The sequence below is a fragment of the Calliphora vicina genome, chromosome 2 (genome assembly GCF_958450345.1).
Source record: "Calliphora vicina chromosome 2, idCalVici1.1, whole genome shotgun sequence".
Lineage (NCBI taxonomy): Eukaryota > Metazoa > Arthropoda > Insecta > Diptera > Calliphoridae > Calliphora > Calliphora vicina.
In genome coordinates, this window is record NC_088781.1 from 103,548,067 (window position 1) to 103,562,682 (window position 14,616).

The 14,616-nt window shown below is 29.4% G+C and overlaps 3 protein-coding genes across 3 annotated transcripts; all 3 read right to left on the minus strand.

The window, feature by feature from the left end:
- Positions 1-32: 32 nt before the first annotated feature.
- Positions 33-2,235, minus strand: LOC135952149 (transcription factor grauzone-like). Its single transcript, XM_065501955.1, has 4 exons — positions 2,057-2,235; positions 983-1,941; positions 322-706; positions 33-264 (listed from the first exon to the last, which is right to left on the minus strand). Exons 1-4 carry the CDS (start codon positions 2,174-2,176, stop codon positions 58-60), a joined length of 1,671 nt encoding a protein of 556 aa, XP_065358027.1. The 5' UTR covers positions 2,177-2,235; the 3' UTR covers positions 33-57.
- Positions 2,236-5,085: 2,850 nt separating this feature from the next.
- LOC135951890 (transcription factor grauzone-like) lies at positions 5,086-7,169 on the minus strand. The gene is made up of 4 exons (XM_065501635.1): positions 7,006-7,169; positions 5,929-6,887; positions 5,375-5,759; positions 5,086-5,317 (listed from the first exon to the last, which is right to left on the minus strand). Exons 1-4 carry the CDS (start codon positions 7,123-7,125, stop codon positions 5,111-5,113), a joined length of 1,671 nt encoding a protein of 556 aa, XP_065357707.1. The 5' UTR covers positions 7,126-7,169; the 3' UTR covers positions 5,086-5,110.
- Positions 7,170-10,042: 2,873 nt separating this feature from the next.
- Rab7 (RAS oncogene family member Rab7) lies at positions 10,043-13,201 on the minus strand. The gene has a single exon (XM_065499246.1). The coding sequence runs from the start codon at positions 12,812-12,814 to the stop codon at positions 12,188-12,190; it is 627 nt and encodes a 208-aa protein (XP_065355318.1). The 5' UTR covers positions 12,815-13,201; the 3' UTR covers positions 10,043-12,187.
- Between the last annotated feature and the right edge of the window lie 1,415 nt (positions 13,202-14,616).

Consider the following 14,616-nt stretch of genomic DNA (forward strand, 5'->3'; position numbering starts at 1 on the left):
TACTCTGCTATTATAAAAATTAAAAAGCCATATTTATTCTATATTAATTATTTTATTTTACAGAATATACTCATATTCATTTTGTAAAGATTTTGATATATATTTTTCTGGTAAATTTCCAGAATGTTTTTCTCGCACTGATTCTTGCCATTCCATTGGATGCACACTTTTTCTATGAGCATGCATCTGGCCGTTTGAATAAAATGACTTGGGACACCACCCGCAAGCATGTAACGGCTTGCCGATATGCTTAGCCATATGATCCTAAAAATCAATTATTACAAAAATGTATTAGTGGTTTAAAGCATCAAACAAAATTACCTTTAAAGCATCCGGCCTTTTAAATGTCTTCTCACACATTGTACATTTACTTTCGCAACTATTTTCGTGAACAACTTTTATGTGATTCTTAAGACTGGTACGATTAGCAAACATTTTCTTGCATATAGGACAATCAATTTCGGTTTTAACACCTTCCGGCGGATGATGTGAGTTCATGTGTCGCTTTAAACATTTCACATCGGACAGAAGACGACCACAAACCTCACAACTTACCTTTGGTAGTGGTTTACCTTGATGTTCTAGCATGTGTCGTTTAAATCTTTGCTTTTCTAATATGGAAACACCACATAGATCGCATATTTTATGGTATTTCTTTAAATGAACATTGCTTATATGATTGTCTAGGAATTGTTTAGAGACGAAGCTGAAAAAGTGAATTATTAAAGTTTCTATACCAAACAATCTTAATAAAATATTACAATACAATATTATAAGCTCCAATTAAAATTGTTTAATAATACTTTCAAATAGATTACAAATCGTCAAAAACCATAATAACAAAAAAAAACTTCATTCCGAAATGTGTTATTCACTATACATACATATATGTATAAGGATTAAATATGAGACATTTAGTTTATAGCAGAGATAATTTTAAATTAAAATATTGTTAAGTTATTTTGCATTTTAGGCAACTTACGACTTATCACAATGTGTACATGGTATTCTTTCATTATCTTTCACAACGTGTAATAGTTTATGCGTTTTGAGACTGTATACATTTGCCAAACTTTTGCCACAAATATCGCACTCAATACTCATTTGATCATGAACATTTTTTATGTGTAACTTCAAGCAGACACGACTAGACAATATTTTATCACAATATTTGCATTTAAAGTGCTCTGGATTTATATGCCACTTAATATGATCTATTAATTCCGTACGGGTATAATACTTTCGATTACAGCAGAGAGCATATCCACGTTCATTGTGTTCCTCTTTGAAATGTTTAATCAGTGTGGAAAATGTTGCCAATGGTATTTGACAAAAGCTACAGTTGGTCATTTCAAAATGTTCGGCTATGAATTTATCATTTCTTTCGCGTTGGATATGAGTTTTAGCTGAATCGATCGTATTTGTTGGTTCGTCATCACTTTCACAGCTAATATCATCTTGATCTTCAATATTTGCAATAGAATTACTTTCTTTAGTGTCATTTTCCACATCCACTTCCAATTTTATGGCAATTTGTGTGGGCTTTTCTATATCTGCCAATTCAGCTTTAATTCTTTCTTTCTCAGATCTTGTTTTACGATATTTTATTACATTTTTAACTTTTTTAGTAGAGCATTTACGTTTTATTTTTCGTTTTACATGATTAAATTCCTGTACTAACTCTGTTTCATAAACTTCTAAAGGATTTTCTTGTTTTATCAATAGAATTTCTGGCTCAAGTTGATAATTTTCTACATTTTCTTTAGAATTTGTTTCAAGTAATTCTTTTTTTCCGTTGTAAATATCATCAGAAATTACATCCGTTTTCATGAAACTATTCAAATGTTTATGTGACTTTTCTATCTCAGTGTAGAATCTATGGAAATTGTATAATTCCTTCCAACATGTTAGGCATACATGGGAGTCGATTTTTATATGTTCCTGATACAAAATGATAATACAACAATATATTATAATATATGTATGTAATTATATGACAAACTAGGTTGGTATTTACTTAATTTTGTCACACATATTAAATATAAAAAAAACTTACCATTTTCCACAGATATTTTTCAACGATGTGTTGTATATTTTGTTCTTGCCAATCGGCGGAATTAACTGTAAGAATTTCTTTAATGTTTTCTGATACTTTGAAACACAATAAACAATTCATTATTATTGTTTTGATATTTTACAAGTTTCTTTACAATTTTTTTTATAAACAACAAAATGAAAGAAGAAAAAAGAATACAGGGTCGCGTGAAATAAATTTCGGCCGGGCCTCAATCTTGGTACTTTTTTGTACTATTCAAATCAAGGTTAAAGAATGACAAAATGATTTCAGTATAATTAAAGGTCACATGATTGCTAAATTTTGTACTATATTGTACATATGAAATAAAATATCTAAAATTAAATCACTGGACAAGACAGAATGGAATTACAAACAATTATTATTTATTTATGAAATAAGTAATAGTTCAAAACAATTTTTGGATGCTACTATTTTCAATTGATAAGATATGGCATCACTAATTGCAGTAGAATGGTGTAATGACAAAATGTAAAATGAGGGTTCTATAGTTGAGACAAAAAAGTCATAGTTACGACCCTTTTTAATAATTGAGTAGCGATTTTGCAAATTTATTGAATGTCGAAAAATATTATTCTATTGTAAAAATATATGCATGGCGATTTATTGATGAAAAACACAATTTTTAAATTTCTGCAAGAATACAAAAATTTATTTCTTACGACTTCGACATTTTTCAGTATGCGATCTCAAAACTTTTGAGTTATGGGATCTCGATATTTTTTAGCAAAAGATTTTATGCTTTTTAGTGTTCACTATCATTGATGTATTTAGTGTGCAGGCTAACAATCTGAGTGTTGTATCTGTAGACAAGTAAAAACTTATCAGTTTGTTTTAAAAAAATAACATTTATTCAGAATCTAGCCCTAAGGGCCAAATATAGAGTTGTCAAATATTCGACATATTTTAAAAACCGGTTTTCGAATAATTCGAAAAAGCGTAATTTTTAAAAACCTGTTTTCGGTGTTTTCTATCAAAAACCGGTTCGAATAACCGGTTTTAGCCTTTTTTGTCAATTTAACAATTGCGGTATATTAAATTATTTTTTTTATTAAAACAAATTAAAAAATCGTTCAGTCAAATTACACAGAATTTGAAATCAAAAGAAAGGATGTATATTAATAGATACTTTTATATAATAATAATAGTTAATTGTATTTTTTTCCTTAAATTATTTTTTATTAAAGAATGGATTAACTGTTAAAATTGCATTTTATAAAAGATTTAATTCGATATTTTTGAAAATTTGTTCAAATAATTAAAATCTTGTTTTAAGTTGTTCATTTGCAATATTAGTTCTTTTGTGTAGATTTTGAACTTCTTTTAATGTTGAACTGAGCTAAGCTTCTAAATTTTGCGAGTCACTTTCAATATATTCTAAATCAGAGCTTGATGAACTATTATTTAGTTCTGACCAAAAAGTCTATTAAAAAGCTTTACTGCATACGGTACAACAAGGCGAATTTATTACAGGTGACTTTAAAAATCCATCTCATTATTTTTTGCTCGATATGTTTTCTGACTTCTATCTGTTAAAGTTTGCATTTTTGTATTAAAATTTGTTTATAATTAAAAAAGGGGAATAGGTATATAATTATTAAAAATAATCGCATAAAATCTTAAAATAAATTTTAAAAAATATTCGATTTTGTCGAATAATTCGAGACAAAAAAAACTGGTTTATCGAATAACTCAAAAACCGTCCTTTTGTAAAAACCGGTTTAAAAAAAACGGAAAATTGAAAACTCTAGCCAAATATGATTCAAATTCCACCTATATATTCCTACTCAAACAATACAAATACTATAGAATTACGATTTGCGGGTGTTTAAAAATTATGTAATTTAGGGGCACCATGGCAATAGGCAATATGGATATCTAATGATAGGCATTTCTAAGTCCTTTCCAGGGAAAAATATGTTTTAACCTGGGGGGTTACTGCGTAACTCAATCCGAATACGAAAATGTTCGAAAATGTGTGCTAAATGCATTGTAATTCGAAAAGATTTTCTTTCGAATCGAATTATGGAATAACCCCCTGATTTTTTGTTCACAAAAAATAGTTTTCAATCTTTGTATACTTTGTTTAAGGCTATATAAGACATAGAGCGGAAAATCTCCTGTCAAAGACCTAAGTCAGTTGTCAGAAACCTAAGTGGTGAGAATGTATTAGTAGAAACAACTATGTGAAAACAAAAACAACACTCGTATGTGTGATTATTTTGAGTAATTTTTTTGTTTGAGTTTTTTCTAGTTTCCGCTCTATGTTTCTCTATGATATAAGAAATTACTTGTTTTTAAATTATTATTAATTAATATAGAGAAATATACAGTAATGAATTTTAATAAGTTAGAACATGACAATATAAACATGAAATTATTAAAATTTTAAAAAGTTTATACCTAAAGGTGGTCACACATGGCAAATATTTACTCAAAAAACCGTAACCACTTTTATTAGCACAAATTTGTTTGACCTGTTTACTGCTCTTAAGGTAGGGTCAAACATGACAAATATTTGACGTAAAAGACGTAACCACTAAATAAAACACATTTAAATTATTGTATTTAATTCCAAAACTTATTTTACTTAGGCTGATTCAAAACAAAAAAATTAGTTTTATTTTATTTGATGCTGTTTGATCTTACAAAACACTTGTAAGAGTAAACACGTCAAACAAATTTGTGCGAAAAAGTGGTTACGCTTTTTTGAGCAAATATTTGCCATTACAAGTGTTTTGTATGATCAAACAGCATCAAATAAAATAAAACTAAATTTTTTGTTTTGAATAGTCTTAAATAAAAGGAGTTTTTGAAATGAAATAGATAAAATAATTAAAATATATTCTATTTAGTGGTTATGTCTTTTTCGTCCAATATTTGTCACGTGTGACCCTACCTTAAGTCAAGCTTTTCTTACCAAATTAGTTTTATAAATCGCTGTTAAATTTAAAATTTTACTCTGCTATTATAAAAATTAAAAAGCCATATTTATTCTATATTAATTATTTTATTTTACAGAATATACTCATATTCATTTTGTAAAGATTTTGATATATATTTTTCTGGTAAATTTCCAGAATGTTTTTCTCGCACTGATTCTTGCCATTCCATTGGATGCACACTTTTTCTATGAGCATGCATCTGGCCGTTTGAATAAAATGACTTGGGACACCACCCGCAAGCATGTAACGGCTTGCCGATATGCTTAGCCATATGATCCTAAAAATCAATTATTACAAAAATGTATTAGTGGTTTAAAGCATCAAACAAAATTACCTTTAAAGCATCCGGCCTTTTAAATGTCTTCTCACACATTGTACATTTACTTTCGCAACTATTTTCGTGAACAACTTTTATGTGATTCTTAAGACTGGTACGATTAGCAAACATTTTCTTGCATATAGGACAATCAATTTCGGTTTTAACACCTTCCGGCGGATGATGTGAGTTCATGTGTCGCTTTAAACATTTCACATCGGACAGAAGACGACCACAAACCTCACAACTTACCTTTGGTAGTGGTTTACCTTGATGTTCTAGCATGTGTCGTTTAAATCTTTGCTTTTCTAATATGGAAACACCACATAGATCGCATATTTTATGGTATTTTTTTAAATGGACATTGCTTATATGAGTGTCTAGGAATTGTTTAGAGACGAAGCTGAAAAAGTGAATTAATAAAGTTTCTAAAGTTTAGTTTATAGAAGAGATAATTTTAAATTAAAATAATTTTTTAAATGTTATTTTGCATTTAGGCGAAGACATACTATTAGCACATTTTTTGATAACAATGTTCTTACATATTCTATAAATTCATAAGTGAAACTTACGTCTTATCACATTGTGTGCATGGTATTCTTTCATTATCTTTCACAACGTGTAATAGTTTATGCATTTTGAGACTGTATTCATTTGCCAAACTTTTGCCACAAATATCGCACTCAATACTCTTTGGATCATGAACATTTTTTATGTGCAGCTTCAAGCAGGCACGACTAGACAGTATTTTGTCACAATATTTGCATTTAAATTGCTCAGGATTTAGATGCAACTTAATGTGATCTATTAAATCTGTACGACTGTAATACTTTCGATTACAGCATAGGGCATATCCACGTTCATTGTGTTCCTCTTTGTAGTGTTTAATCAGTATGGAAAATGTTGCCAAAGGTATTTGACAAAAGCTGCAGTTGGTCATTTCAAAATGTTCGGCTATGAATTTATCATTTCTTTCGCGTTGGATATGAGTTTTAGCGGAATCGATGGTATTTGTTGGTTCGTCATCACTTATACAGCTAATATCATCCTGATCTTTAAGATTTTCTACAGAATTATTTTCTTTAGTGTCATTTTCCACATCCACTTCCAATTTGATGACAATTTTTGTAGGATTTTCTATATCTGCCAATTCAGTTTTACTTCTTTCGGTCTTAGATCTTGTTTTACAATATCTTTTTAAATTTTTCTCTTTTTTAGCAGAGTATTTACGTTTTATTTTTGGTTTTACATGATTATATTCCTCTACTATCTCTTTTTCATAAACTTCTAAAGGATTTTCTTGTTTTATCAATATAATTTCTGGCTCAAGTTGATAATTTTCTATATTTTCTTTAGAATTTGTTTCCAGTAATTCTTCTTTTCCGTTGTAAATATCATCAGAAATTACTTCCGTTTTCATGAAACTATTCAAATGTTTATGTGACTTTTCTATCTCAGTGTAGAATCTATGGAAATTGTATAATTCCTGCCAACATGTTTGGCATATATGGGAGTCGATTTTTAAATGTTCCTGATACAAAATGATAATAATCATTACATTACAAGAAAATTCGAGAAATCAAGATCTCCAAACTAGGTTGGTATTTACTTAATTTTGTCACACATAATATAAATAAAAAACAACTTACCATTTTCCACAGATATTTTTCAACGATGTGTTGTATATTTTGTTCTTGCCAATCGGCTGAATTAACTGCAAGAATTTCTTTAATGTTTTCAGATACTTTCAAACACAATAAACAATTCATTATTATTGTTTTGATATTTTACAAGTTTCTTGCAATTTTTTTTTATAAACAACAAAACGAAAGAAGAAAAAGAATACTGAGTACAAAGTCGTGTGAATTAAATTTCGACCGCCGCATCAATGTTGGTACTTTTATGTACTATTCAAAACTAGGTGACATCAAACGTATTCATAAGGTAAACTCGTGCCTACAGCAAATTAATATACAAAAACCGCATGCATTTTATTTTTGTTAAAAATCGCAACTGTCAAAAAATAATGATAGAAGAATTCAAAAATAGCAAATACTTACACATAAAATGAGCATTTCGTAAAATTTTTACACGCACGTTTAAAATTTTGCATTATTTTAATAATTTTTATACTTTTTTTAATTTGATAACTTTTCAATGTTTTCAAACATTAATACAAATTTTGACAGTTTGGGTGTAAACAGCTGATGATCAGCTGGGCTAACGAATACACCTTATTAAATATACCTTGGATGAAATCATGACAAATCGATTTCAGAATAATTATATCCAAGTGTACTTATTAGTAAATTATACAGTCAACTTAATCTAATTAATTATGATGATGAAATGGAAAATACAGGGTGGCACAGAATGAGCTATATGGTTTGAATTCTTAATAACTTTTTTAATTATTATTTTTTCTTTGTTTTTTTCAGCATTTTGTGGAGAAGTTTTAGTACTTTTTTGTATCCCATATCCCAGAAATTATATTTAAATTTGATCGTATAATTGGTCAATTTTTTACAAAAATAATTTTTATAAAGAAATATGTTTTTTTCACAGAGGGACAAAAAAATTTACCAGAACGTGTAAATTTAGCATAGTGGTGTCTGGATTAATTTTCCTTGCTAATTCGAAACAGAAGTTAATTTATTTCAAACTAATAAACAAAATGAGTTTATTTTTTAACGTAGTGGCACATGCCGGGAATCCGCTAGTAAATAATAATAAATGAAATTTCAGCCTCAACTTTGGAAAAGTTATAGAAAATATATTAAAAAGAGCAAAAAATTGCCATCACTTACAGGATATCATTTTAAGTCCATCTTGACATACTTATTTGAAGGCTGCTTCAACATCTAGAATTAATATTCTAGTAGATTTTTGGTTATTTAAATTAGATTTTACTAAGTTTCTTATTTCGACAATAAATTTATCGGTCGGAATGTTGGTTTTTGGTGCTTTCTAATAGGAATGAATTTTTTGTTTGGTTTTTAATAAAAATAGTTGATGGCAAAACAAAACGCAAAAAGCCAGGGTATCCCACACAAAGGACAAAAAAACACGGGAAAAAGTTGGGCATTGAAAAATGCCTACTTCCTCTAGTATGACGCTGTTAGTGACTAACGGTTGATTAATCCTAAAATTAATGAAACTAATTAACTGAGAGTATATACCGATGTCATGAGAATTTAATAAGTCAAAAAGATTAGTGAATTTACGAAATAATTGGTGTTTAATTCTAATATCATTGAATTCAGAACAGTGAAAGATAAGATGGGGGAAATTACTTGTAATAATTGTAGTTAACTATTGTTACGAAATGTTATTTATCGATTTAAACTTAACAGTTTTAACGTCTGGTTTCAACATCCATAATCTTTTATATATATTGCTGGGGACTTCTAAAAAGCACAATGTTGCCAACAATGTTGCAGTTTATGACAGAATATTCAATGTATAACAGTTAAAACAATTATGTAGAACAGTGCTTCTGCTAGATAATGCTGGAAATAAGCAAGAACAAGAACCAATCAGTTAATTGTGAATCGTAAACAGTACTTCCTGTAGATAATGCTGGAAATTGCTAGAAACTGTAAACAATTCAAGGGTGTTCTTAAACCGTAATTTAAGTTAGTTTACTGAAGTAAATTATAAAAAGTATACATGTTTGTATAAAAACACAGTCACTACATATTTAAATTGCTGTTGTGTAAATTTGAATTAATAAATAAATACTCGACATAATTTACTTAAAGAAAATAAACCAATGTTTTTTAAGATAAAAACCTATCAATTCCATTCTTACGACATCTATTATAGATGACATCAAGTCCAGTCCGCTTTCTTTGTTCTAAAGATCAAATTTTAAATAATAAAGATCAGGATCACCAACTAAGCTAAAAAAAATGATTCAAAGCAAAGTTTTGGGTTAAATTTTCACATTTTTCGAGATTTGTAGTATAAGAAGTGTTGTTCTGTTTTTGCATTGTAATATTTTTAAATTCCCTACAAATTTAAAGGCAAAATACATCATAAATAAATTTGATAACATTTAAAATTGTTAAATTTCCATTTTAAGATTGTCTTCTAACACAATTACATAAATTCACAATGGGTCAAGTTAAGGTATTTTAGAAATACAACAATCTGCTTGTTATAAATGTGAACTATTTTGTATACCACTTAGGGAAGATGTCCTGGAGAATTCACGGGGTACAATAGTTTGCACCTGTACTATGATTGTATAAAATAGTTCATGACAACCTGTCCATCTCAATAAGATATTACTAGGTTTATTTCGAAAATATTGTCAATTTATCCACTGTCCACTAAACGAATAATGGTCAATCCATGACTCATGTATTTTAAAACCATATTTTGATAACAGTTTATTTAGCAACTAAAAACTGACACACACAAAAGCAAAATAATAACAAACAAAAACAAGTGGTAGTCATTGTCATCCGACGAGATAAAAAAAGCAAAATTGGTTCCACTTACGTATTGTTTTTAAATGTCTCGAATTACAATACAATCGAGCGTGGCCACCCTGAGAAAACAGCTAGAATGACTCAATGATAATTAAAAAAACAAATACAATATCATGAAAATCACATGAATAGGAATGCGCTTAATGGAAAGTGAAAAGAAACTGAAATAATTTACATACAGAGATAGATGTACGATTAATCAATTAGGGCAGCAGTTGCACATTTCTATGCATTTTTCAGTTTATTTGTTGGTTTTTATGTACTTTATTAATAAGTTTTGAATATTAATTACAATTATTTGTTATTATTTATTTATACTTATAATAAAATGAATTTAAAATAAAAAAATACTAAAACAACAACAAAAAGGAGCACGAAAAGCTTTTACTAAGGCTAACGGCTTTATTTTGTTTGCTTTGTTTTTATATTTTTTTCTTGCATCTACACCATTTCCAACAGAAACTTATGCAAAATTTGTTTAAAAATTACGTTAGAATGTAAAAAGCAGAATATACTTATTATCAATTAAATAAAATACCATTTGTTTAGTAAATTTTATATAAAATAATCTTTGACTAATTTTAAATATAAAACGTTTCGAGATTTTAAAATCAGAAATTTATTTTCTACATTTTGGAGGGTCTGAATGTTGTAATTAAAAATAATAATTTTTATGAATTATCGTAAAACCATGTACGTTTGTATTTAACTTTTAAATCAAACGAGGACCGTTAAAAAGAAAATTTTACAAAATTTTCATCAAATATTTATTTCTATTTAAGATAGAACAATACAGCTATATTCGGCTGTGCCGAATCTTTATTCTTTTATACTAAGTATACTTTAACATAGACTGAAAACTATTTTTTTGGTTGAAAAAATTTTTGGATGAAAAAAAATTCGGGTTGAAAAGGTCTTTGAAATGTCTATCATTAGATATCCATATTTCTATGTTATTAACTTAGTAATATAGATCATAAAAATATAAAAAATCGAGGTTTTTTGTTTATATTCCTGGCATTGTGGGACGATTTTTCCGAATTTAAATAGCAATCGAACCAAGACTACTGCGGATATATTGCTGTATCAATCATCTACATATGTATGTTATTTGGCGGCTTCGTAAAGTTGATTTCAACAGACAGACGGACATGGCTATATACCGTATGGGATCGCAAATGGAAAATGTAGAAATTACAAACGGAATGTCAAACTTATATATATTCATGGTGTAGTACCTATTTGAAATTATTTAAACAACGGATTTGTAGTAATTTCAATATAAGACAATAGTAAAGAATAACTATTGTTAAAATTGTTTTGGATATCAAAAAAGCCTTACCTAAAAAAATATTTAACTATTATCCTATACTTCAGGTTTAAAACGAATATGACATTATTTCTATTATGCTTTTTACACTACGGGTTTCGGATTGACTCTTACAAATAAATGTATTACATCCTGAATATTAGTTTAAATAGGTATTTCGAGATATTTGATCGATTTGCACAAAAAAAAGCAACGTCCTAATAAATTAAAATCTTTTTGGGCGTTTTGATCCATGAGTACAGGATAAGGGTTAAAGGAAATATTTTCTTTATAAAAACGGCTTTTTCAGTTCCTATTGGAAACAGTGAAGATTTTCTATTGAATAGCTATTCGTTTACATTTTTTTATTATTAAATAAGTATGTATTTCTCGTTATTTACTATTTTTTGCTCTCTCGTATTTTAGCATATCATTGTATTTTGTTGTTGTATAGGTTTTTGTTTATAAATTTTGTTTCGTTTTTTTTTCTTCTTTTGTTTTATTATTAAAGAATTTTATTTAATTAATTTTATAATGATTATTTCTTTATATGTATTTAATATACTATAATCGAAATTTAATTTAATAAACATACAAACATGTTTTATGGATTTTTTAAAATAATTTCTTAAATTATTAAAAATGAATATAATTTCTTATTTGTTTTACTAACAAGTTTTTCGTAAATTGTTTTATAAAGGAAACGGAACATTTTAAACAGAGGGAGGAAATTTGTTTAGCTGTAGATTGTTTTAAAATGATGATAAATAACATAAAATTTTCAAAGATTTTTTTTTTATTTATTGACACTTTATTTGCCTTTTTTGTTTAGCTCTCAGGAAAAGTTGGGAGACGGGTTGACGTTTTAGGGAAAGATAACATAAAAAGAAATTAAAATTGCATTTACCGGACAGCAAAGAATGGGCAAAATTATAATAATAATAAAAAAGAGGCCGATAGTCACCAGCCAGCAACCAGCATCATAAATACACTTGTCGTATGTAAATGTAGAGAGTAGAGCTTAAATTAGCATTGACAGTTATCAGCATTTCCGGGACGATTGTTTCGATCAGCGTTCAAACGAATTTGATCGGGAAATTCATTGTAGAGCTCAACTTCAGCTTCTTGGGCCAATGCATTTTTGGCGATAGTCTGAAAGGCCAATTCCACATTAATGCCCTCCTTGGCCGATGTCTCAAAGTAGGGTATATCGTTTTTCGATTGACACCATTGTTGGGCGCGTCGTGTCGATACCTGCCTGTTGTCCATGTCCACCTTGTTGCCCAGCACTACAAAGGGGAAATGTTCGGGATCTCGGGGACTGGCCTGTATTAGGAACTCATCGCGCCATGAGTCTAGATTCTTGAATGAGTTGGGCGATGTGACGTCATACACCAAGACACAACAATCGGCCCCGCGATAGAAAGCAACGCCCAACGATTGGAATCGCTCTTGACCCGCAGTATCCCAGATTTGCAATGTGACAACGCGATCATCCACCACCACTTCTTTTGTACAGAAATCAGCACCAATGGTGGCCTTATATTGATTTGAGAAACGTTTGCTTACATATTGATTCATCAATGATGTTTTTCCAACACTGCTGTCGCCCAAAATTATGATTTTCAACAGCGACTTCTTACGTGTAGCCATATTATTTTCAATTTAATCTCTCTCCACCACCACAATCAATTAACCAAAAATACAAAAAAAACACCAACGGAAAAATATCTATTAAAACGTAATAATTTTTCGCCTTTATGCAGTTAAATTTTCAACTTTTTTCGTTTTTTTTTTTGTTTCTTTTATGTCGTACTTCTTTTTTCTCCTCCTTCTATCTGCCACACACACAAACTGCGCAGTTTTTTTTTAATTTTTTTATTTTGTAATTATTTAATAAGTATTTTTCCTTATTTTTCAGCAAATTTTAATTACTTAGCGTAATTATTAAATCATAAAAATAATTTAATTACACTCGTTAGAGTTTAGCGTTAAATGAAATACCACTTTTTTTCTTCTCTTAACAAGGAAAATACAAGTTTTTATGTAGTAATTGTGTAAAAAAATTTTTTCTTTGTTTGTGTTTTGACAGATAATGAGATTGATGAAAAATAGGAAAGAGCTTTTCGCGCAAGGTGGCAACACAGGGTTTTTTTGGAAATGTGCAACCATGTAATAGGTGCTGCCAAGTTCTGGCTTTAAATGAAAATCGCTGCAAATAAAATCGTTACAATTTAAGTTTGTTTAACTGAGAATTGAATTATAAACTAAAAACTGTGTTAAAGAGTCTTGGAATTGCAATGGCGAAATTTGCTAAAAACCATCTTAATATCTCCATTCTAACTGATTATAGCGATGAAGATACTGTAACCGCTGAATGGGAAACAAGGTCATTTAATATATGTCTTCTCTCATATTACATGGCCCACGATCAGGCCGACCCACCACCCAACAACATGGTGAGGAATATGATGCGTGTTGCAAATCGCTCGCGGACTCCTGTGGTCATAGAGGCTGATGCCAATGCTCAACATACTATCTGGGAAGCTCAGAAACAAACGCTATAGTGATAGTCAACAAAGGTTCAGAATGTACTTTTGTATTTGCAAACAGACAAGAGGTTCTTGATATCACGCTTGTCAGTGCAAGTCATTCCTACATGATCAGTTAGTAGAAGGTTTGAGATGATTGCTCCTTCTCAGATCATCGTATTTAGTTTTCTCGATCAAAAGGAAACCGGATAGGGTTGTAATCTTTTTGAATAGAAGGAAGACAAGATGGTATGAGCTTCGACGTATTCTATCTGAACTCCTTCCCCAACCCCCCTTGATAAATGATATTGTAAGGGCTGTGAATAGACTTACAAACTCCATAACTGAAGCTACTGCGCACACTTGTGCTTCCTCTGTAAGAAGAGGCAATGGGCGACCTCCATGGTGATCAACAGGGTATCTGGTAAATGAGATGTCAGTTGTACTCGCTTGGGTACGTGGACACAGGGATAAAGAAGGCAATTTTTAATATTTTTTTTGTAATTCTGTTACCTAAAAATATTGTTACGTTTAACCGTTTCAAAACGTAACAATATTTGCTTTAAATAAACCGGATACTTTTGATTGCAAATAAAATCCGTTTAGTAGTTTAAAAATTGTAACAACTCTTTATTTATTTAAAATGTACAACAACAGAATTAAATAGTCACTCAATGTTTTTTATACACGTTTATAAATTCTCAGAAATACACTTTATAATGTACACGAATTCACTTGAAAAATACAGCACACTTTAAGGCACTCAATTGATGTTTATTCGAATAGCGTCTCTTATAAACTCACTAACTACTGCAACCTCTGCCACTATTTATAACACTGCCATCTGCACTCTATATTTCTGTTTAACTGTCTAGAGGTTTCTAATACATACGCCATCTGTGGTGTACTTTCTACAATGTTCTT